Source organism: Vulpes lagopus, chromosome 3 (genome assembly GCF_018345385.1).
Source record: "Vulpes lagopus strain Blue_001 chromosome 3, ASM1834538v1, whole genome shotgun sequence".
Classification (NCBI taxonomy): Eukaryota; Metazoa; Chordata; class Mammalia; order Carnivora; family Canidae; genus Vulpes; species Vulpes lagopus.
In genome coordinates, this window is record NC_054826.1 from 94,327,695 (window position 1) to 94,352,190 (window position 24,496).

At 40.9% G+C, this 24,496-nt stretch overlaps 1 protein-coding gene across 12 annotated transcripts in view; it reads right to left on the reverse strand.

The window, feature by feature from the left end:
• Window positions 1-872: 872 nt before the first annotated feature.
• Window positions 873-24,496, reverse strand: part of GTF2I (general transcription factor IIi) — an 84,980-nt gene continuing 61,356 nt past the window's right edge. For 6 of the 12 annotated variants that reach the window (XM_041747897.1, XM_041747893.1, XM_041747895.1 and 3 more), the window contains 16 exons: window positions 21,477-21,548; window positions 20,235-20,418; window positions 19,562-19,620; window positions 19,096-19,170; window positions 11,944-12,045; window positions 11,284-11,349; window positions 10,773-10,956; window positions 8,831-8,889; window positions 8,341-8,421; window positions 7,817-7,900; window positions 7,271-7,454; window positions 5,593-5,621; window positions 4,146-4,187; window positions 3,317-3,358; window positions 2,729-2,804; window positions 873-2,018 (listed from right to left, as the gene is read on the reverse strand). In XM_041747897.1, the coding sequence (XP_041603831.1) occupies window positions 2,746-2,804; window positions 3,317-3,358; window positions 4,146-4,187; window positions 5,593-5,621; window positions 7,271-7,454; window positions 7,817-7,900; window positions 8,341-8,421; window positions 8,831-8,889; window positions 10,773-10,956; window positions 11,284-11,349; window positions 11,944-12,045; window positions 19,096-19,170; window positions 19,562-19,620; window positions 20,235-20,418; window positions 21,477-21,548 (1,322 nt within the window). In that variant the 3' untranslated portion in view covers window positions 873-2,018; window positions 2,729-2,745. Of the gene's footprint in view, window positions 2,019-2,728; window positions 2,805-3,307; window positions 3,359-4,145; window positions 4,188-5,592; window positions 5,622-7,270; window positions 7,455-7,816; window positions 7,901-8,340; window positions 8,422-8,830; window positions 8,890-10,772; window positions 10,957-11,283; window positions 11,350-11,943; window positions 12,046-19,095; window positions 19,171-19,561; window positions 19,621-20,234; window positions 20,419-21,476; window positions 21,549-24,496 lie in introns of all 12 variants that reach the window. The other 6 variants (XM_041747896.1, XM_041747890.1, XM_041747892.1 and 3 more) reach the window with 1 other exon arrangement.

Consider the following 24,496-nt stretch of genomic DNA (forward strand, 5'->3'; position numbering starts at 1 on the left):
AGCCCTTCAAAAGTTATGGATGTGCTTGCAGTGCTGATTCTGGGCTGTCTGTCCAGAGTACAGAAACTGATCTGTTTGGCAGATGTGAAATAAAAAAAATATATAAAAAAAATAAATAAATAAAGGAAAAAAGGAAAGCAAAAGCTTTCTATATACGAGAACAGAAAAAAATGTGTGTATGTGCAGAGTATATTTAAACTGGACGTACACACTCATGCCAGATAGGAGGAAAACACATCTGCTTGCTAGGTCTGTAATCCCACAGAATTTTTGTTAAAAAAGTATTAGACGTAAGTGCTTATTAACTCCTTTTAAAAATGGCCCGTGGATGGAGAGGTTTCTTCTTTAGTGGCTGGGATGGGAAGTTGTGGGTTAAGGGCAGCAAGGCTGTGTACACTTTTTAAGAACACTTTAAAGGAACCACGAGATCTGCCATAGTAGCTGCCACCCCATGTCGGTTGTAGGTTAATAAGCAGCGAGTTCTGCTTTCTTTTTTCTTTTTTCTGAGTTCTGCTTTCTGTCAACACACTCGGGTCGGGTCAAGGGAGAGGCAGGGGCTGTGCTGGGAGAAAAGGAAAAAAATCTGTAGTATGTGTAATTTTTTGTTTGTTTGTTTTTTGGGTGGGAAGAGCTGGTGCACGTGCTCTGTGTAGGGAGGGAACTTGCCTCAAAATCCCCTGGAAGCTGCTTACAGCTGGCATGTCCTAGCTGGAGAGTGGGGGGTTCAAGCCCCAGCTCAGAATAGATGCGCACTGGTCTCAGAAAACCCGTGAACAGTGCTCATCTAGCCTCCTCCACCTTGCACTCCACCTACCACCGAACCGCCCACCTGCCCCAGACATAATCATGAAAACACCTTCGAAAGAAATAAATTAGTGTGTGAAAGGCATGGATGGATTTTATTTATTACCCTATATCTACAATTTAATTTGAGGTAAAATATAAGCAACACATAAAAATGCCTATTTCTGCTACCATGTAATATAATTCTCCATCGTGAATATTGTGATAAAGCTAATGAAAACTCTATGCCATCACATACTCTAGCTTCTCATAGCTGGTATTTTACAACTCTCATTGTCTGTGAAATCCAACCCAGGTAAGATTCTCCCACAAAATGGCGCAGAATATCAGAGGGCGCGTCGTTAGCTTATTGGCCTCTCTTTCCCCACACTGGAGCCTCAATGTTACAAGTAGAGTTCTGAAACAATGAAGGCGATGAAAACCCCTGGAGTCTGGTCCGAGCTGGAAGTGTTCCAGAGAAACCTACACCACAACAGGTTGCGTGACCGCGAGGCTTTAGTGTCTGTTGCTGAGCTGGCCCAGACACTCCTACCTGATCTCACACTTCCAGTAGGCCACGCACTTTATTTGGACGCACAGTCACCATGGAAGAGGTCCTCAGTATTCCATCTACAGGCCACACGCTGACATACTAACCTCTTACTGGCTTGTTAGGTGATCCAGATGGTGGTTGTTTTTAATTATGATAAAAAACATATGAACCATGATAGATAGCTTAGGAAAAGGTTTAGTCAAATATACAGATACTAACTGTTCACTCAGTCGTCAAGGAGAGCCGTGAACAAAAGGATCATTTAAATGATTTTTCAAATAGAAAAACTAAAAGGACTGAACTATCACAGGTGTTTCTTCACTGCAGGAGCTGAGATGTTCCAGTAGGAGAGATCTTCGCTTGATTGGAAAATAAACACCATAGCTGAAGGCTCTGTTGATACGTAAAAAATCTGATGAGATTCATCCCTGTCATTTTCCCTGTCGTTTTTCCAGCATTGCTGTAAAATCCTTATAATACATTCCAAAGTAAACCAGCCATTCCAAATCTACAGTCACTCTGCTCTTTAATTCAATTCACAGAACTGCTGAAAAAGTAGACATTTCTATCTAAAAGTAGAAAAAAAGGTTTGTATAGAAGGTATTTCTGTTATACAAGTATATTACACAGCTTGGGGCAGTAACAGGTCCAAAAAGCTCTTCTCACCCACTGATACTTTAAGCTACAATAGGAGAGAAAACAAACAAGCAAGAAACCACATTAATCCAGTTACAGGAATTTAACAGTGGCAAACATCAAAACTCAATCAACACGTAAGGCCATGACCTGGACTAAGTCTATGAAATATCCAGACCAAGAAAAAGTCTTTGTATAAAAAAGTACACCATCAGGTACAGATCAGAGCCAACTACTGTGAAGCTAGACCCTACAACCATCATGTCAACTATTCAACTGCTCAGGCTTAGCGAGGTTCAATGGGACCAAAGAACCAAGCGGGCAGACTCCTGGTGTGACTTGGCCAAGTTCAAGAAGTCTGGAAGAGCAGGTTCAAGGCTGTAGATTAATTATGCAAGACGCACGATGATTTGTTGAATCTCAGCCAGACTCTGCAAATACTATTTTTGTCAGAGTAGTTCTACGGATTCAGAGTGAATTCCAATGGAGAGGATGAGATTTATTTTCCTTTTAGGGCAAAAGTGTTTTTTCATCTTTGATTCACAGACAAATATTGATCTAAGGAAAATCTCTCTATTTGATCTTCTAACTCAAATCATTCAGTAGGGCTTACACTTGACTTCCTAAGACCCAAAGGAGGGGGAGGGGCATCATTTATGGCTGAAGCAGGGCAAACAAACTAACTTCTAGGTGTGTGTGAATACACTAGGTTCAGACGGACACTAGATGGCACCCCAGACACAGAAGCGGATTTACCCTAGGAGGGAAGAGGTCTACCACGTAGGGTCTGGTTCTTGCTTGATCTGAGAGTTTCCATCAGTCTCCTTTATTTCTATCAAGAAAAACAAAGGGGGTGGGGTGGGGTGGGAGAAAAACAAAAGGGAACTGGTAAGTAAGTCGCACTATAAATGCAAATCTGTATGATTATAAACCCACTCCTACCAAACTCTGCACTAAAATGATTTAATAGGAATCATGAGATAGTAAAAACAACATTTTCAGAGACCATGTTCTAGCAATCAGTTCTAAATTCTGTTACTCCAGTTTTCAAGGTAACAAACACCATATTACTTATCTATTTAAAAATCTAGGTTAGAAAGTGGCCACTGAACTGGTTCAGGAGTCATTCATTAAGAGTCATTTGGAGAGAACAGAGCAAAAGAACCACAAGTCACCGCTAACAAGACATTTCTGGACACTAAAGACAGATCCAATTCACCTCAACACAAAAGAAAACACAACTGCAGGGGTTTTAGAAGAGGTGGCATGAAAATCACAATCAATGCTTTCTGAAGGCACTCATAAGGAATTTCAGTGTTTGACAGCTGGACTAACCCTTTTTACCTTCTGTCGCAGGAACCTCCAATTGGCTGGGCTCAGCTGATTCTGAAGAGAAACACATGAAGATTTATCTTAACAAAGTCCTAAAGTTGCTCTCACTTACTTACAGGTCCTAGAGGAAGCAAGGAGAAAGCTCTCCAGACACTGTACACAAAGCACAGGTCCCAGATGCAAATAGCAGCCACAGCTGCTTGGGATTCAACAGGACAACTCAACTAGACTCACCTAGGCTCCCCCAAATTTCCTCTTCTGACATGTGCTAAGTTAATGGGAGCAACCAAAGTCTTAAATAAAAATTGCAATTAACATAGCTCTCACGAGAAAGAAGTTCCTTTTTAAGGTCTTTCCCTCCCTTCCTGTGGATTCCTGTTTGATAAAATAAATGCCTTTTGTTGCTTTCAAGTGGATCCCAGTAGCAGGCCTCAACCCTAGTTTCTAAGGGACCTTTCTTTAAAGCCACGATTTCCACCTGACACAATGTGGCTGATAACAAGCATTAGATACGAATGGTATAAAAGAGTAAAGTCAGAAAGACATGTTTGTCACTAACAAATTACCCTCTACAACACTGGCCTCCCAGGGTTCCCAGCCTTCTTTCTGCCTGACCGGGACAGTGCAGTCAAATGGCATGTGGCCCACTGTTCTATTAGGACCCAGAGCTTGAACACAACAGACCTCTGAACACAGACAGGATTCATAAACACGAAGTCTGAGTGTGTAAATGACTTTCCCTAAAGTTAGGCACATGTAAGCAAGTGAGGTCTATCCACAATTTCATGTGATCCACTTTGTCGCAAAAGTAGGAATGTTTGTTTGACCTCACTTAATTTACCTTGTATCACTGGGCCTTCTGATTCACTCTGATCAACCAACTCTGAAAATAAAGCAAATTCATTTAAACAATAATTTACTGGCTGGCTATTACAACGGAAAAGCATTCTTACAACCATTCTCTACTTGGATGCTTCAAATTTGCCAGAACAGGTGCTATTTTCCTTATGAAAGGAGGGAACACATATTAAAAGTACTGATATATCCCATGAGAATAACTAATTCATAGTCATTACCAGAAAGTTCTATTATATACTACTGCATAAGGATGAGAAAAAAACTGAATATTTTAAACAAAAGATTGGGGGCGGGGGGAGGCTTAAATACAATACTCTTTGAAACTAAAAATTACACAGAAAACAGATGCACTGGGATTAATAACCAAACAACAACAAAAAACAATTAAAAAAACCCCCACACATACACAAAAACCCTAAAAGAAAAAAACATTTCTGTAAATGACCAAGCTCCCTGGTGTGATTCAAGTCGAATGTCACAAGGAGGATTAAAAGTCTATGAAACAAGGTCTATATGCTCTTTCATTATTAACACTATCAGATACGAACATACTTGGCCAAGATAGAGAGTATAATAAAAGCTGAATCTATAAAAAAAAAGAACCATAGTAGTTTAGGGGCATAGCCAAATGAATACAGACCAACACATGTATGTATAGTATTTGCTAAAAAAACGATTTTAAGTGTTATGAACCTCAGGGAACTGGAAAACCACATATATTTGTTCATGCAACGATATTTGAGAGCCCAACATGTGCCAGATCCTGGCTTATATATTAACAGAAGCAAGTGACATCACATTAAAAGATCTTATTTCAGCACTTTAATTGCATAATAAAGGAACTGCAGTAATAATATCAAATACAGATTATTCTTATGGAACGTATCAAGTATTGCTCTACGTGAGGAGTCAAGAAGCTTTTTCATGAAGAGCTAGTTAGTGTGTATTTCAGACTTTGCAGGTCACAATGGTCTGGTACAGTTTTCCAAGCTTTCTGCCATAAGCAAAGGGGCCAGGAAATGTTCTCATAAAAGTTTATTTACAAACAGAGACAGGAGCTCCCTCATCCGTTTTAAGATGTTTGACAATGAAGGAGTCATTTAAAATGCTCGATGACTCTCAAAATGGGTACAATAAAACCATTTTACAAATGAATGAACTGAGATTTAAAAGACTGAGCAACTAAAAAATAAATAAAAAATAAAAATAAAAATAAAATAAAATAAATAAAAGACTGAGCAACTAACCCCATTTTACATGCAGAAAGTGCCTAGTGCTCTTACACAGGGGCTAAATCATCAAATTTGCCTGGTTACCGCTGTAGGTGAGGTAAAACATTACGTGCTGTGAGCAAAGGGCATGTATACACCAACAGTCTCTCACACCCCAGAAAAGAAGAAAAAGAAAAAGACTCCATGAAATCTACTCACGGTTATTAATCACAAGTCCCGGAAACGGTCTAGAGAGAGAAAACAAATTGTGTAACAGTTTATTTTTACTCTACAAGAATGTACAAGTACATTCAGTTTATTTAACTAAGATTTAACTCCCGTCACTTATGTGTTAGAATGAGCAATATTATCCAACTACATTTCTTTCCTTTTTTTATAAAGATTTTACCCATTCATTCATGAGAGACACACAGAGAGAGGCAGAGACACAGGCAGAGGGAGAAGCAGGCTCCATGCAGGGAGCCCGATGCGGGACTCGATCCCCAGTACTCCAGCATCACGCCCCAAGCCAGAAGGCAGATGCTTAACCGCTGAGCCATCCCTCCAACTACATTTCAATCTTATACTTCTTAATCTATGGACAGATGGACAGATGAATAACTAATACCAACGATCACTGGAAAAGGTCACATGAACAATGGTGAAAACATAGGAGCCAAGGAAAAAAAAGAGTGCAGTAATTCCACTGACATCCCTAGTGGAAGCAGGCTTTCACCCAGTCCCCTGGGGAAGAGCACACACTGCTGACATGGGTTAAAAGGGACAGGTTAAAAGGGATAGAAACAAGATTTTTAGGGAAGGGTACCAGGAGAAGAGGAGCAAATGACAAAACGCCTTAGGGGGTTACCACATGAACTATTTCGAAGAACCAGTCCAAAGGGATTTCTACTAGATACAGAGGGAGCTTGCCAGGGAATTGACTGTGAAGATTTAGTGGTAGTGAAGTTTTGGGGGTCGGAAAGGGTGGAGACTACATGGACCCTTGCTTAGGCAGATGGGAAAGAGGACATCCACTGAATATCTTACTGGGATGAGCACTTATGAATGAATGTAATCTCATGATGTCACTGAAGTGTAGGTTTAATCATCATTCCTGCTCTCAAAGATAACAACTACACTTTTATAGTACAGACAAGGACACAGAACGAGCTGGCTGGCTTGGGATCGGGTCCCTGTTTGACCTGAGCCTGTGAAGAGGTGCCTGAGGAGACACAGGCTGGCCAACTGTTTTCTGTCTTGGGCCAGCCAGTAAGTATTTTCAGCTCTTTGCAGACCATACTGTCTCTGTCCTAACTGCTCCGTTTTAGCCTATAAACTGAAAGCAGGGCAGCCCCAGTGGCTCAGTGGTTTAGCGCCGCGCCTTTGGCCTGGGGTGTGATCCTGGAGACCCGGGATCGAGTCCCGCGTCGGGCTCCCTGCATGGAGCCTGCTTCTCCCTCTGCTTGTGTCTCTGCCATTCTCTCTCTTTGTGTGTGCTTCTCATGAATAAATAAATAAAATCCTAAAAACAAACAAACAAACAAACAAACAAACAAACAAACAAACAAACAAACAAACAAACTGAAAGCAGTGGTAGACGCTATGTACCGCTAACTGTATGTGACTCTGTTTTGATAAGACTTTATAAGAGCAAACAGCAGGCTGGATCTGGTCCACAGGCAATAGTTCGCTAACCCCTTGCCTTAAAAACTAGAGAATTAAGAGTCAGCTCAGGAAGAAAAGAATCCCACAGTAGAAGAACTCAAGCATTTTAAGTGTTCCTTTTGCTACATGGAAAACCTGATTCTATTATTACATAGAACTATATTCTGGAAGATGACTTAGCCTCATGATCTGCAGATTCATTCTGACGAACAAGCAGGGAAGGCTCACTTACCTAATGACTGTGAATTTAATGAACTCAGCAGAATCTAAGATCCTTCTCATGGAGCTGATTTCCAGGTAACTGGGGGCTTTGAATGAAACTCCGGGGGGCATGCCATCAACCACCACACAGCCAGGGTTAATTGTGATTTTCCTGTAGGGAACTTTCACAGGGAAACCCATACCAATAGCTTCACCTAGAACAAGATAAGCAGCATAAAAGCACAGATCAATCTATCATCTCTAAAGTGTTAGAAAGCACACGAGCAACATTTTAAAAGATGGTTTCCACGGTTAATGATGGCCACAGTACACAACAAACTACCCTACCTCTGAACCTTAATTCTATTCACTTTGATGGCGATCTTCATCAAGAGTCTAACACAGCTAAGATTTCCTTAGGAAAAAACTTTAGAGAAACTCGAACACTTGCATTCCAACTTTATTTCCTTTTATGTAGGAAGATAACAGCTATCTGAGCATAATCCATTGTGCAGATGTCACTGGAAGGAAATGTCCTAGCTCACTGCAAGGGGCACCATGCAAACACCAAACTCACCAAATTTCCGACTGAAGAGGTCATTCACTTGCTCTCGGAGCTGTCTGGCTTTTTCAACTTTTGACAGCCTTTCATTATCATCATCTAGAAAAGGTAAGAGGACAGTCATAGCTTAATAATGCAATTTTAATTCCAAGTTAATTGTGAGGTGCTCTGAGTGAACTTGCTTCCTGTTTTCAGAAGATTTCAGTATTTTATACTGATCAAGATGGAAATGACTTAATCAAGTGATTTGACTCTAACAACACAAATGAAAATGCTCTGCCTTTGTTCCTGTTACAAGGAGCTTTGCCTGCACTTTAGAACAAATTTCTGAAATGAGACAAAAGGTACTAGCTCATGCCTGCATCTGGCCTAGAGCTTTCTGAAAAGGAACTGATGAGGTAATGTGTTTGGGGAGTGCTTTCTGCAAGGCGGGCGGGGGCACTGCACCACACAGAGCGAGCTCCAGGAACCTGAGTTGGTCAAGTGAAAGCCCAAACATGGAAAACCCCACAAACAAGAGAAAGACAGAAACATCATACCTGGAATCGTCACCTGAATGATGTTAAGATCTTCAACACCTGATGCAGTAGTATTAACGTTGGGTGATGAATTTATTTTTCCTTAAAACAGAAACTTCAGATTAGAAGACATGCAAAATGTAATTAAATTAGCTCTACCGATGTGCTTATAATTCAGACTACACAATACAGTATTTAACCCAATTTTGTACAAGGGTTGTTCCTTCTTCTGGTGTATTTTGTCATCCTGGGGGGATTAAGCTTCCTGACAGATGGTTTATACCCTCTACTTTTTTCTCTTTCTCGTGTTTTAGTACAGCATCAGACACACAAAGATTCTCATTTATATTAAATAAATTCAAAGTTGTAAAGAAATCACAACCATGAGTTTTAATGAGCTTTCTTGGTTTTGATTCGGTAGCTGCTCTTTCAACAATCTTTTTTAAAAAGTCAATGCAACAAAATAATTTTCTCACAGCACATTTTCCATAGCACTCACTCCAACACTCACTCGGAGGGCTCTTCGAGGAGGAGGTGCTCTCCTTAATTGCAGTCTCAAACATTTCAGGCCTGAAAAACAAGTAGAGAGGAAAAAAAGTGTGCTAATCATCCAACAGCAAAACATTAAAGATCAAACAAAGATTTTAAAATTTTACTTTCTATACATATACATTCAACTTAGTAATGGAAGAACAGAAAAAACATCCCTCGTCTAAAGTAACATACACAAAAAACCCAATTCTAGTCATGATCACAATGCCTATCCAGTCCTGCCTAGCTTATATTAGCTTCTCCGGTCCATGGTTTCCACTAAACCTTGGAAGAATCCAGTCAGTGCTAGACTTGAGGATGGACATATGGAGCACACTGTTCACGGGTAGCATGTAAACAGGGACAGGCTTGTGAAAACTTAAGCATGTGTCTTTTTCTATTAAGAAGTAGAAGCAAAGGGATGCTTGGGTGGCTCAGTGGTTGAGCATCTGCCTTTGGCTCTGGGCGTGATCATGGGGGTCCAAGATCGAGTACTACATTGGGCTCCCCACAGAGAGCCTGCTTTCCCCTCTGCCTGTATCTCTGTCTCTCTCATAAATAAATAAATAAATCTTAAAAAGAAAAGAAAAGAAAAGAAAAGAAGTAGCAGTACAAGCAGAGGCTTTAGCTATTGCCAGACCTTTACACACTTGGCCAGAAGTACCAAAGGTAGGAGGAATGCCTGGGTGGCTCAGCGGTTGAGTGTCTGCCTTTGGCTCAGGTTGTGATCCTCGGTCTGAGGATCGAGTCCCACACCAGGCCCCCTGCATGGAGCCTGTTTCTCCCTCTGCCTGTGTCTCTGCCGCTCTCTCTGTCTCTCTCATGAATAAATAAATAAAATCTTTAATTAAAAAAAAAAAAGAAGTACCAAAGGGGGCCATTGTGGTTGGCAGTGTCAGCTTTGGTATTTGACAATACTGCTACATGACTCAAAAGCAAGCGTTAAACAAATGACATCTAAAATTCACTTCAATCAATTTCAAATAATTCTTGAGCACTAACCCATATTTTTAATTTTTTTTTATTATTTTATTTATGATAGTCACACACAGAGAGAGAAAGAGAGAGGCAGAGACATAGGCAGAGGGAGAAGCAGGCTCCATGCACTGGGAGCCCGATGTGGGATTCGATCCTGGGTCTCCAGGATCACGCCCTGGGCCAAAGGCAGGCACCAAACCGCTGCGCCACCCAGGGTTCCCCTAACCCATATTTTTAAATTCTGATTATTTCCATCCATTTCAGTTGTGGTAGCCTAATTCACAGACCTCCAAAGTAGATGGAAATTTATTTCATTTTTTTGTAAAGATTATTTATTTATTAGAGAGAGAGAGAGAGAAAGAGAAACAGGCGAGGGAGAAGCAGGCTGTATGCAGGGAGCCTGACGTGGAACTTGATCCTGGGTCTCCAGGATCACGCCCTGGGTGGAAGGTGGCACTAAACCACTAAGCCACCAGGGCTGCCCTGCAGATGGAAATTTAGAATATTCTGGGGGCACCGCCTGGTGGGCTCAGTTGAAAGAGCACCCGACACTTGATCTCGGGGTCACGAGTTCAGGCCCCACAATTATGTGTACAGATTAGAAAAAATAAACGAAGAAAGGGAAAATATTCTGTAAGCTGGAGAAATCACAGGACTTTATTAAAACTGCACACCTCAGACCCCAGCAGCATCAACCATTAAAAACAGGACAATGGTAGACCTAACACTATCAAGTTTTTATCCCTCTGACAAGCTATAGTCCTCCTTTCCTTTCTTACCAATTATGAAAAAATTGTAAAATCTACGAAAGTACAGCTTAAAGAACTTTTTTGGGGGATTCCTAGAGCTCATTTTGTCTTGACAGAGGTGAACCCATGTACCAATCTGCCTGCATCACAAGTACCGGCTTCAAGGCCAGTCTTGTTTCTGCTAACTGCCCTTACTTTTTAATGATGAACTTAATCTTGGCCTTGTTTCTGAGTATCTTCTCCAGCCTTGGAATGCCAAAAGTGGACGGCCGCCGGAATGGCACACCCTCAGGCAGGCCCTCCACATAGAAGTCTTCTGGGAAAGATTCAAATAATGCAAACGGCACTTTTACAGCTTGCTTAAGGCCAAGAGCTTCGCCTGTAAAACACAGAGTTTCTCTTATTTCTCACATTCATCACTTTTCAAAACTCAAACTTTTTTTAAAAATGCATTTTAAATTACATTTTGTAGCTACTAAAATTATATATATATATATTTAAAGATCATATTACTTTCAATCTTAGAAAAATTTGTTCATTTTGCAGGCTCAGAAAAGTGGGAGAAATGATGGCATTCATGCTTGCAAAATGCACGCACTTCCAATGACCGTAAAATTTAAATGCTAAATATTTTATTCTGTGCACATTCTTCTACTGAAAAAAGGCCACCATATATTTTAGCACTAACATTTCAAAATAAGCTTACCGCATTTTTCATTGAAAAGATTTTCAACTTTCTGTTTTAGGTCTGTGATTTTGGCATTCCAGGCTTCTGCAAGTGAAAAATGAGACCATTACTAGCAATATTTAGCAAAATACATCTATGCTCAGCATTCTTATTTTATTGTACATTTTTTAACAAGCACACAAAAAAATACACAGGTTTTTAGCATAGTCATATCTTGGCAACTACTCTAATCTGACATTATTAAACTGTTTTATCATATTACTGATACATTGGCCACAAATAAATGACATAGGCTAAAATTAAAAATAAATGAAAACCAAGAAACCTCCCACCAAAACAATGATAGCACCTACTATGCTCCAGGTATGGTTCTACCCTTTAAATAACTTAGTACTAAAAAATAAATAAATAAATAAATAAATAAATAAATAAATAAATAAATAACTTAGTACTTAGAATTCTCATACTAACCCCATGAGGCAGAAGTAATATCCCCATTTTACACATCCAGAGACTGAGGCACAGAGGGGTTAAGTAGCTATTATAGTGCCTTTAATAGCTCATATATACTGACTTACCAGATAAAAAAAAAACAATTCACCTAGAAAAATAACATATTTGTATTGGTTCCTTTTATTTCAAATGGATGAAATTAAGAAAAATAAAATTTATATGTACCAAAGGAAAATTCTCTCCCCCGAGGCTTGAAGGGAACATTAGAACCATTAGTCTGGGTAGGGGTTCGAACCGTGGAGGTTTGAGGGTTGTTGTTATTAGGGCCTAAAGAAAAATTAAAAGAAAAAAAAAAATCAATCAATGCACATATTTCATCATGTTTAAGTACTGCTTGTGATTCCCCTTAAAAACCAAATCAAGTTCAAACAGGACACAGGCACTGTGCAATGCAAATGGACACACAGGCCCCAGGCCACATCCACCCATCCTTCTACTTCCATCCTTATATTCAGCCATTTTTATCCAGACAGAATTGGCTTTCCAGAAGATCTGAGGTATTTTTGACTCACTGAATGCTTCGTTCGAGCCCTTTTGGAGCCATCTAATTTTGGGGTAGCTATGTCTGCTTATGTGTTTTCCTTTCAACCCTTGATCATAATCACAACGTCAGGTACGGTTATCCTATCTCTACTAAGAAATCTTCCTTTAGATTCTCTAGCTGACTCTGGACACATCCTTCCTTTGGGGGGAAAAAAAAAGATGCTTATTTATTTAACAGATGGGGAGGGGCAGAGAGAGAGGGAGAAGCAGATTTCCCACTGAGCAGGGAGCCTGAAAAGGGGGCTTGATCCCAGGACCCTGAGATCATGACCTGAGCCAAACTCAGAAGCTTAACCCACTGACCTACCCAGGTGCCTCTTTCCTTTGAATTCTTAGTATAATTTAGAAATAGTGTTCTAGGAAACCAGTTGTTTTTCCATTGAATGAAGAGGACTGTTTAGGTGATTCTGATAAATCCCTGACCCTGATTCTTCTTTATGTAGGGTCACCTAATGATTAAATAGTTTATTTTAATCTGTAGCCAACCAGCAATATTTAAAAACAAAATAGTCAAAATAGTGGGAAATTTTTAAAAAATTAAGTTTCCTCATATTTTCTTTAGAAAATAACCAACATTCTAAAGGTACATCTTCAAACTCCGATTTCCTAGTTTGTAGAATATACGTATGGACTCTGGGCTTTCTGGGCTTTTCTGGGCTCAGCAGGTTAAGCGTCTGACTCTTGATTTCGGCTCAGGTCATGATCTCAGAGTCCTGGGATGGAGACCTGCACTCAGCAGGGAGTCTGCTGGAGATTCTCTCTCCTTCTGTCCCTCTTCCACCGAGTATACCCGTACTTTCTCTCAAATAAATACAATTTAAAAAAATTAAAAAAAAAAAAAACACTCTGAGCTTTCACCTAAACTATTTTCCTACTGAGTTACCTACTTCCTATTCTTACCTCCAATGTTTGCAACAACACTACCAACAGTGAAAGGTGCATATGGTCACTGCCCCAAGGATGTTGTGTGTTCACTAATTTAGTTTTCACAGGTAACATTACCACATCCAATGTACCCATGGAGACACTGAGTCCTGGGGACTACGTAACTTGCTGGTGACCACACAGTAGGTGCTGGGGCTGGGATACCAGCCATCGGAGTCTGGTTCCTTGGTCTTCACCACTACACACTATACACTACACACTATAGTCTCTGATGTGCTTGTGGACAAGACCTTGAATGTCAGCAAGGGAAAACCTCAGTATGTGTGTGGCCATCCCTATCTTCTGAACTTAGCCTGGATATGGCCTTAGAATCCTCACCAGTATTAGAGGTGTTGGTGGGAATGGAGGATTCAATATGAAATGTATCTGTCATCCTCCATTAAATGTCAAGGGATGCCTGCGTGGCTCAGTCGGTTAAATGTCCAACTCCTAATTTTCAGCTCAGGTCATTATCTCAGGAACGTGAGATTGAGCCCCATTTCTAGCTCCCATTCAGCACAGGGTCTGCTTGTCTTCCTCTCTCTGCACCAGCCCCCATTCGCATATATGCTCTCTTTGTCTCTCTAAAACAAATACATAAGGTCTTTTTTTTTTTAAATTTTAATTTATTTATGATAGTCACACACACACACACACACAGAGAGAGAGAGAGAGAGAGAGAGAGAGAGAGAGAGAGACAGGGAGGCAGAGACATAGGCAGAGGGAGAAGCAGGCTCCATGCACCGGGAGCCCGACGTGGGATTCGATCCCGGGTCTCCAGGATTGCGCCCTGGGCCAAAGGCAGGCGCTAAACCGCTGCACCACCCAGGGATCCCCATAAGGTCTTTAAAAAATAAAATAAATACAATAAAATGTCCAGACCCAACATTCTACTCTTTAATTATTTCAAAACTCCTGAATAAAAATGCTAGCTTCCTTAAGATGGTATAGCAATGAAAGCAAAGTGTATGTGGGCTAGCTGGTTCTAGCAGCCTGTGCCAGCTGGCAGGTACAACCATGGAGAGGCCATCAGTCCCTCCCATCACCACAGCCCTGCAAGAGGCCACTAAGGCACCCAGCTCACAACTCTGCTTGTGTCAATGCTCGTAAACCAAGCCTTTGACAGTAACAGAGCAAGACAGAAAGGAGTCTGGGAGCAACAGACCGAATGGAGTTGATTGAACTATCTAGTTCTTATCATTCTTCATTAATGAAGCAACATTCAGGTTGATAGTTAAGTGAAATACCACCACACACCCTCTGGAAAAGCTTAATTTAAAACAATGACAATGCCGAATCCCGAGAGGACGAGTGGAAGCTGGAACACATACATGCCTGGCAGGAGTGTAAAATGGCAAAACCACCTCGAAAAACTGTTCAGTACTTTTGCATAACATTAACAGCTCCATGATTCTGCTCCTAAATATCTCAAGAGGAGGAGAACATATGCCGCACTTTGTACACACATGTTCACAGTGTCGTTTTTAGACAAGGCTGGAAACAAAACCAAATGTCCGCTGACAAATGTATAAACAAAATGTGGTGAATCCACATCATGGTGGAACACTCAGCAATAAAAAGGGGATAGTGAAATATGCCCCAAGTGTAAATCAAAAAGCATTCTGTCGAGAAAAAGAAGCTAGCCGTAAAAAGAATAGATACAGTATGACTCCATTTATATGAAGTTTCAGAAGAAGCAGAAGCATTCCATAGTGACAAAAAGCAGACCAGTGGTTGCCTGTGGGCCCGACTGGGAGGGACTGGCTACTGAGGGCACCAGGGAGCAAATCAGAGTGATGGAAATGTTCAAAAAATTGACTGAAGTGGTGGCACAAACATTTCTCAAAACCTAAACCATACAATCACAATGAGTACATTCTACCGTGTATAAATCATATGTAAAAATTTTACTTTTTAAAAGTAAAACAATTCCAAACAAGCAGGACATATAATTTAAAAACAGTATTAGTATAGTGCAAACAAAATACCTCCCCTCTTCACTAAATGGTCAAAAAGTTCCTGGATATGGACACAGCTTTTACTCCATACATCACCTTAAAATACTAACAACTGTTTAGTGGTATTTCAATGACTATTACTTACATTTAGAGTCCATTTATAGCCTTGTTAAGCAACAGAAAGCTACCATGGGACAAGGGCCTCTACAGCATGGGGAACGTAATATAAACCTATTCTCTGTTCATCTCAAGTCAGGTCAAAACCGTTTTTTACCAAGCCATCACTGATCTTAAGCCCTTTCCTTTTGAATTAGAAACAATGGGTTTCTAAACTAGTATAATAAATGGGTTTATTACCCAATCTAAAGGGCATTCCTATCTTGTTTCCCTTGCTGAAACTACTGCAAAGCAAGAAAAGTATTAGCAATTACACGGGACCATCCCAGTTAAAACATTTATTTGTACTTAATAAACCCTCAAAATGGGATCCCTGGGTGGCGCAGTGGTTTAGCGCCTGCCTTTGGCCCAGGGCGCGATCCTGGAGACCTGGGATCGAATCCCAAGTCGGGCTCCCGGTGCATGGAGCCTGCTTCTCCCTCTGCCTGTGTCTCTGCCTCTCTCTCTCTCTCTGTGTGACTATCATAAATAAATAAAAATTAAAAAAAATAAAGATTAAAAACTTATGTCCATACAAATGTTCATAATACCCCTAAATCAGAAATGTCCCCAATGTCTACATGATAAATGGATAAATAAAATGCGGTACATTCACATGATGTAATGTAATTCACCAAAAAAAAAAAAAAAAAAAAAAAAGGAAAGAAATGGAACACCCAATGGGATGGTTATTATCCAAAAAGTAAGAAACAGAAGGTGCGTCTGAGGAGGGGGCTCAGTTGGTTAAGAGTCTGACTTTGGCTCAGGTCATGATCTCATGATTCTGGAACAGGGTGCCAGCATGAATTCGGAGTCTGTCCCTCTGCCTTTGCCCCCCCGCCCAAGTAAATAAAATCTTAAAAAAATAAGAAACACAATAAAAAGTGGTGATGAGTACATGGAGAAACGGGAATGCTTGGTACGTTGCTGACGGAACGTCAAATGTGTGGCTGGGGTGGAGAATGGAGCGGCAGTTACTTAAGTGAGGGGAATTCTGTATTGACCAGGTGGAGTTTCAACAGGGGAAGAGGACAAAGGTCTGGAGATTGACAGCGGTGATGGTCGCACAACAATGTGAATGCACTTACTGCACAGAACTGCACGTTTAAAAAATGTAGACCGGGACGCCTGGGGGGCTCAGCAGTTGAGTGTCTGCCTTCAGCTCAGGCCATGATCCCAAAGTTCCGGGATCGAGTCCCACATCCGGCTCCTGCATGGAGCCTGCTTCTCCTCCCTCTGCCTGTGTCTCTGCCTCTCTCTATGTGTGTCTCTCATGAATAAATAAATAAAATCTTTAAAAAATAAAAATAAAAAAGAACGGTCAAGCCTTGTTATGTCATGTATATTTAACCAAAAATCTTAAAAGGTGGATGGAGGGGAAGCCCTGGAGAATTAGGACAAGCTACAACCCAGATGCACCTGGAAAACATGATGCCAAATGAAAGAAGCTGCTCACAAAGGATGTCCCACTGTGTGTGTCATTCCTCTTATATGAAACGTTGAAAACAAGCTGATCCAGAGACAAAAAACTAGATGAGTGGTTCCCAGGGGCTGCAGGGACAGGGAGATGGGAACAACTGCTATAACCATGGGGTTTTTTTCCTGGGTGATGAAAAGGTTCTGGACTTCGACCGGTCGGTCGGTTGCTCAACCTTATGAATATAATAAAAATTACTGAGTTGTGTAATTTTAAGTGATGAATTAAAAAAAATAAAACGGTTAATTTTATATATGAATTATACCTCAATTCTAAAAATAGTGTATGAGTCAAATATTTTTCTTACCATTTTATAGATATACTAACTGAAGCAGAGATTTTAAGTAATTTGACTAAATGGTGGAGCCCAGACTTAAAAAATCTAATAACACGTTAGCAGCAGAAATAATGTTAGCACATTATTTAGTTTTAAATTCTCCCCACCCAATCAAGAGATCTAAAAATAAATCTGCTCGGGAATTCTAGAACAGCTTCTTGCTTGTGCTGACAATGGGTCCAGGGAGGGCTGATACTAAATATCCTCTATACCTTGCTTTGTATGTACACCTGAACCTGCTGGAGTTCAATGGGTCTTCCTGTATCCCCGAAAGAAAGGACAAGAGGAAATTGAGAAGCCAGTCTTAGAATTTTGGAGCTACAAAAGGTAACCTACCTTCAGAATTTCTTTTATGTAAGAAAAACAGGCATCTCTCTTTGTAAAATTACAGTTGTTTACAACAGAATACAATCCTAATTTCTACCTGGTAACCTTACTTCTATAGACCTAATCATATTAAAGCATTACATTAACTCCTCATTTCTCTATTTTTCTTACATTTACTTGATAACCAAGACTTTACTTATACTTATTTTTTTAAGCAGCCTCCACACCAATATGGGGCCTGAACTCATGACCCTAAGATTATTTTTAAGATTTTATTTATTTATTCATGAGACACACAGAGAAAGGCAGAGACATAGGCAGAGGGAGAAGCAGGCTCCTTGCAGGGAGCCCAATGTGGGAATTGATCCCCAGACCCAGGATCACACGCTGAGCCCAACACAAATGATCAACCACTGAGCTACCCAGGCATCCCACAACTCTGAGATTAAGAGTTGCATGCTCCTCTCAGGGTCATGAGATCAGATTCTGAGTCTGCACTGGGCATGGAGCCTCCTTAAGACTCTTTCTCCTCCCTCGCCCTTTTCCTCTGCTCCTCACTCTTTTCTCTTTCTCAAAAAAGGGGGAGGGGATGCCTGGGCAGCTCAGTTGGTTAAGTGTCCAAATTTTGATCTCAGCTGAGGTCTAAGCCCAGGATCACTGAGTTCAAGCCCAACACTGGGTTTCACACTGGGCGTGGAGCCTAAACTTAATGAAACAACACACACACACACACACACACACACACACACACACACACAGAATTGTATGCTCTACTGACTGAGCCAGCCAGATGCCCTCAAGATAACTAAAAGGGGACTAAGTTTCCACTTAGTACCAGTACTGTAAACCATCAATATAAAACTTGAAGTTATGTGATAACAAAGAATTATCCTAATGAAGTAATCCTTTTTTACTGAGTGAATTGAAGAGATGGAAGATGATATCCATAAGAACAGTAGGCTGAGAATCAACTACACTGTGCAAAGTACTTTAATACTGTGAACCTGAAAAGATGAAATTTCCAGACCCCATGCAAGTGGAGAGGGTATTAACCTGAAGATGTAGTAGGAACTAGTTTAATCCAAGGAACTGCCATTTAAACCACCCTTCAACACTTTACTGAAAAGAATAGAAGGGGCGCCTGAGTGGCTCATCTGGCAAGCCTCTAACTCAATTTCGGCTCAGGTCATGACCTCAGGGTTGTGAAATGGAGCCTGGCACTGGGTTCCACACCCGGCATGGAGCCTGCTTGGGATTCTCTCTCTCCTTCTGCCCTCTCACCTCAAAAAGAGAGACAGAGAGAGAGACAGAGAATTGCACATGTTCCTCTCTGCACCCTTAATTTATTAGAAAAAAAAATTTTAGTGATCTTCCTGCAAGCAGATTACCATGTTCTGTAGGAACATCATGTGGACTACTGTGGACGTTTCAATCAGAAAGATTCAGAAATTTAGTTTTATCATAGGTAGCTCTTCACATGTAAGTCCAGTTTTGCAAAAATTCATTTGCATAACAACAAACAGTAAACTGAAGAATTGATGGACACTGTCAGTGAATTGGGAGAATCATCAGAAGCCTACCGAGAGTGGCCTTACCTTCCACAGTGACCTCAATTTCTGGAACTTTTGAATTGCTCCCAGGGCTCCGTGGTCTTTTCGGGGACTGCAAGGCTATAAAAGAAGCATGTGATCACTTCTGCATATTGTAAAAAACAAAACAAAAACCCAGAAGGAGATGCTTTATAAAAGCAGAGTATTAAAATTCATACAGTTTGGGTCTTTTCAAAGAAACCTGAAGAATTAAAGTGGTAGTGTAATCCTCTACCTGAGTCTCAAACATAGATGTGGAAACATGAATATGAAGGAGGATTGCAAACATGAAATTTTCATGAAATGTTTCAAAAGGGGGAGGAGAGCCTATTATATAAAATACCTTAAAAAGCCAAGAAATAAACTGAAAGCCCCCAAAAGACAGGAGCACATGATTCAGTGTGATTTAGGTAATGACGATAAAGAATGTTTTAATGCACAGAGGTGTAACAAAGCATATATGTTCTCTTACCTTTAGTGTTTATTTTACTAGCCATTCCAGGAGGCAGGTAGGAAATAACTAGTTCAGGTCTATAAAGAAAACCAAGAAATGTTACAATAGCCACCATACTATTGATCTTCACAGCTAGTAAACATTATCACAAGCAGTGATTTTTTTTTTTTAAATAAATGCTATCATTCATAATGCGACAATGCATTCTGTTGTCATGGATAAAAACAACTCTCACTTTTCCCTCCCACCATAATGTGCTACATGAATTTGAAGAGTAAATGACTTCTTCCATGAAATGAAAATTAATGAACACTAGTTTAGTTTCTGCAAGCATGGAAATCCTGCAGATGTGTAAATAAGAAACACAAGCACTGAAACTCAGCTGTCCACGAGCTGCCTCAGGAATACTGGAAGAGATACAGATCTGTGTCTTCATCCTTCACTAAATTACTGAGAAATGTTAAGAGTCAACACAGTACCTGTGACCAAGGTGAACATCACCCCTGTAAGGCAGGGGGGTCACCCTTCTCCTTGTATGGAAGAAGAAAATCTACACAGGTTAAAGGATTTTAAGCTCAGAGCTGTGCTTCCCATCACAGTCTGCAAAGCCTTAGCTATGAAACACTGCAAATAGAAAGAAAACTTTACTGTTTTGATTCTAGAAATGACTACATGGGCAAATTAAACTTACTTTTTAACAACAAACTTGATTTTATTACTCCCTCGGACAATTCTTTCAAGTCGTGGGATTCCAAACCAGGTAGGGCTTCGGAAGGGAATGCCTTCTGGCAAGCCTTCTACATAAAGGAACTCAGGGTTTGATTCAAACACAGGGTATGGAACCTTCACCGCCTCTGTGAGTCCAAGAGCTTGAGCTGTAGGTTAAGAAAATATAACACATGTAAGGTAAAATGTTAAGAGACATTCTTTTATTTTTGTCCGCATTCTTTTAAAAAATTTTTCATTTTATCAAGGTATAGTTGACATATAACATTACATTAGTTTCAGGTATACAGCATAATGCTTTGGTATTTGCATAAATAGCAAAATGATCACCAGAGTAAGTTAACGTCCCGGCATTCTCAAATGTGTTATGCAAAGATTCCCTATCATCTAGCGATATCCACTCAGTATTTTTTTTTTTTTTAAGGAAGTCTCGATTCAATTATTAGAAGCATTTTGCATAGTATATTGTGCAAAACGGATGAACGGGCCTAAAAAATGAGTAATTTGAAAAAGAACATTTTAACACTTAAGGAAATCCAAAGGATAGTTCTATTACTAGTCAAAATGATCTCTGTGCTCTGGGCAGAAATAAACTATGGGCCAAGGCATACTGAAAGAGCCAAGTTTGCTGTTGAAAGATATGAGTTGCATATGGTGCACCTAAGTGGAATTCATCAAGTTAGAGAGATCAGAGGCAAAGATTCCAGATCCCATATCTGGGACACAAAACGTTAACACCTTTTAATAATGATGGATGGGAAGGCCCCGGGGAAATTGCTATCACTCCCACTCCTTACTTCCTTTTCCATGATAGACACACCCAATCAACTGAAACACTCTTGCTGAATCTCCTCAGAATCCTCCTCAAGACAGCGCTCCAGGAAACCGCTGTCAACAAATCTACGTTGAAACAAACGATGAAACCTATTTGCTGTAGGTGCGGTGTTAGCCAGATTTGAAGTGTACAGTGGAACCAAGCCTTCCCCCAACTCCTCCCTTCCTCTCCCATTTGGACATCCCAGAAAACCTAACCTGAGAGCAATAATGTAACTTGGCTCAGGTTAAGTAGCAAATTTGGTAGCAGAAATAAATGAAAACCCAGTTTTGGGGAACTTACTTTCATAGGCCTGAACTGTTAGAATTCATTCAGAACACTGCCTTTCATTTAGGTTTCTAAACTAAGACATAATCACTAGGTCTTACTTACCGAATTTCAAATTAAAAATCTCTTCCACTTGTTTCCGTAGCTTGGTAATTCTGACATTCCAGTCTTCTTTGACTGGAAAGCAGAAATAAATGTAATTAACAATGTTCCTTCCTGGTGCTGACACAAAATTAGGCTGGATTTCCCAGTGAAGCTGTTTTGTTTTGCTTTTTTAAAAAAAGATTTTATTTATTTATTCATGAGAGACACACATAGAGAGAGGCAGAGACACAGGCAGAGGGAGAAGTAGGTTCCATGCAGGGAGCCCGGTGTGGGACTCAATCACGGGACTCCAGGATCACGCCCTGAGCCAAAGGCAGATGCTCAACCACTGAGACACATAGGCATCTCTCCCAGTGAGGTGGTTTTTTTAAAAGATTCAGATATATCTGACATACAACATCATAATCATTTGGGATGTACAAACCAGTGATGCTCTGAATTTGACTTCTTAGAAACAAAACCTTTGGGGGTCACCTGGGTGGCTCAGTGATTAAGCATCTGACTTCGGCTCAGGGCATGATCCTGGGGTCCTAGGATCGAGTCTCACATCAGGCTCCCCACAGCCTGCTTCTCCCTCTGCCTTTATCTCTGCCTCTCTCTGTCTCTCATGAATAAATAAAATCTTAAAAAATAAAAATAAAAAAGAGGGGATCCCTGGGTGGCACAGCGGTTTAGCGCCTGCCTTTGGCCCAGGGCGTGATCCTGGAGACCCAGGATCGAATCCCACGTCGGGTTCCCGGTGCATGGAGCCTGCTTCTCCCTCTGCCTGTGTCTCTGCCTCTCTCTCTGTGTGTGTGTGACTATCATAAATAAGTTAAAAAAATAAAAAATAAAAATAAAAAAGAAAGAACAAAATCTTTGGGTCTTAAAGAGGAGGATTCCCTGCACTATCAAATATCAGAACTTCAGGAAGACATAGGCAAATTTCAATTAATATTGTGAATGAGGGAAAAAAAATTGTGAATGAGGAAACTGTTCGTAAGCACATGCTATGTGAGTGGTCTTTGAGCATTCTGCCCTGGAGGTGTAGCACAGAGTGCCGTCAGGACAGAGAGAAGCAGCTGTGTCAGGGATCTGGCATCCTACACCAGCTTCACAGAACAGCCTCAATTGTATTTGCTCTCTGTATAGGTGTTCCCTGTCTTATCAAACTGATGTGTGGCCAGAAGCCCACAGAAAGCAAAACTTCACTCATTACAGAAAAAATACGGGAGAGATACGTGTTCAGATGATCAGAGAGGGCTTACTTGACACTATTCACATCTATAATCTGGCTTATTTCATTCCCCTTATTTAGAAGACAACTATCCCCTTTTAGATAAAGGGAAAATGAGCCACTGAGCCACTGCAGAAGACACGTAGGATGTCACTGACTTAAAGGAAGACACTCAGGACTTGTTTAGTGGAGGTGTGGCTGGAGGCCTGGGGGGTAAGGGGAGGAGGCTTTGAGGGGAGGGGGGGAGGGGCTGGACAAAGAGAGGAGAGCAGGGGAGGGGGGAAGCCCAAGGATCACTCTGTGTGGATGTCATCTGTGTTTATGGATGAAGGCAGTGGGAAATGCTAGGGACACTGTGGCTTCAGAAAATCTCACAACACACTGTTTACTTTTGCTGTAGAAAAATTTAAAAAACAGTTGCTCTAAAAGAAAACCTAGCATCTCAAAGGTTTAATATTGTGTGGCTCAACTGTTCAGCTGGAAGAAGTTAAGTCTGGTAAAGACCAGATTTGAATTATTACTATAAAAACATCAAGACTCCCTTCCTTCAAGTCAAGAGCTTCTGTTCACTTGTCTAATTTCTGCCCTATGCTACAACTCCTAGGCTGGTATCTGCTGACTAACAGAAAACCATCTCTGCACTAATCCCAGGACGTAAGTAACTATCCCCATTCTGCCCTTGCAAACAGCAATCACCTGGTTAACTCCAAGACTTCCTTCCATGTGACATTTGTGTATCTTCCCCAAAATTGAGGGCAAAGTGCCTGACAGTATGTTTTTTTTTCCCCGACAGTATGTTTAAGTGTACAGCTTTTATCAAATCTCATGTCATGCCAAGAATCAAGTAGACCTAATGGCATAACTAACTTTTGTCACACAGGTTGACAGGAATTGGCCCAGTGAAAGCTGAATGCCTGGTTCACTGGCAGACCGGATAAACATTTTGTTGGAATGAAGAATGACAACTTTAATTCTTGCCAAGGTCTCCTAGGAATGGTGGAAGGCTAAGTATTGTTAATGATTTAAAACATCGAGGGTTTTTTGATGACAGGCTTTTCTTCTTTCTTTCCTTCCTTCTTTCCTTTCCTTTCCTTCCTTCCTTCCTTCCTTTCCTCCTTTCCTTTCCTTTCCTTTCCTTTCCTTTCCTTTCCTTCCTTCCTTCCTTCCTTCCCTCCTTCCTTCTTCCTTCCTTCCTTTCAGATTTTATTTATTTGACAGAAAGAGAGAGAGCGCACAAGCAGGGGGAGCTGCAGGCAGAGGCAGACGAAGAGGAAGAAACAAAGCTTCCCACTGAGCAGGGAGCCTGATGCAGAGCTCAATCCCAGGATTCCGGGATCACAACCAGAGCTGGAGGCAGTCACCCAACCTGATTGAGTCACCCAGGTACCCCAATGACTATGCGAGAAGACAACAGATCAAGTACAGCTGAAAACAGGACACCTAAATCTAGTGCCAGGCACATCTTTACCACTCTCAGGTTTGTATTCACTAACAGAATTACTCAGTAGTGGGCAGCACAGGTGGCTCAGTGGTCTAGCGCCACCTTCAGCCCAGGGCCTGACCCTGGAGACCCGGGATCAAGTCCCACATCAGGCTCCCTGCATGGAGCCTGCTTCTCCCTCTGCCTGTGTCTCTGCCTCTCTCTCCCTGTGTCTCTCTGAATGAATGAATAAATTAAAATCGTAAAAAAAAAAAAAAAAAGAGTTACTTAGTAGTGATCACATTAATCACAACCTTGAATTTGACTTCTCTCTTGAGAAATGAAGACCCATAAGGAGATTTTCATCATAATCCCATTCCACTT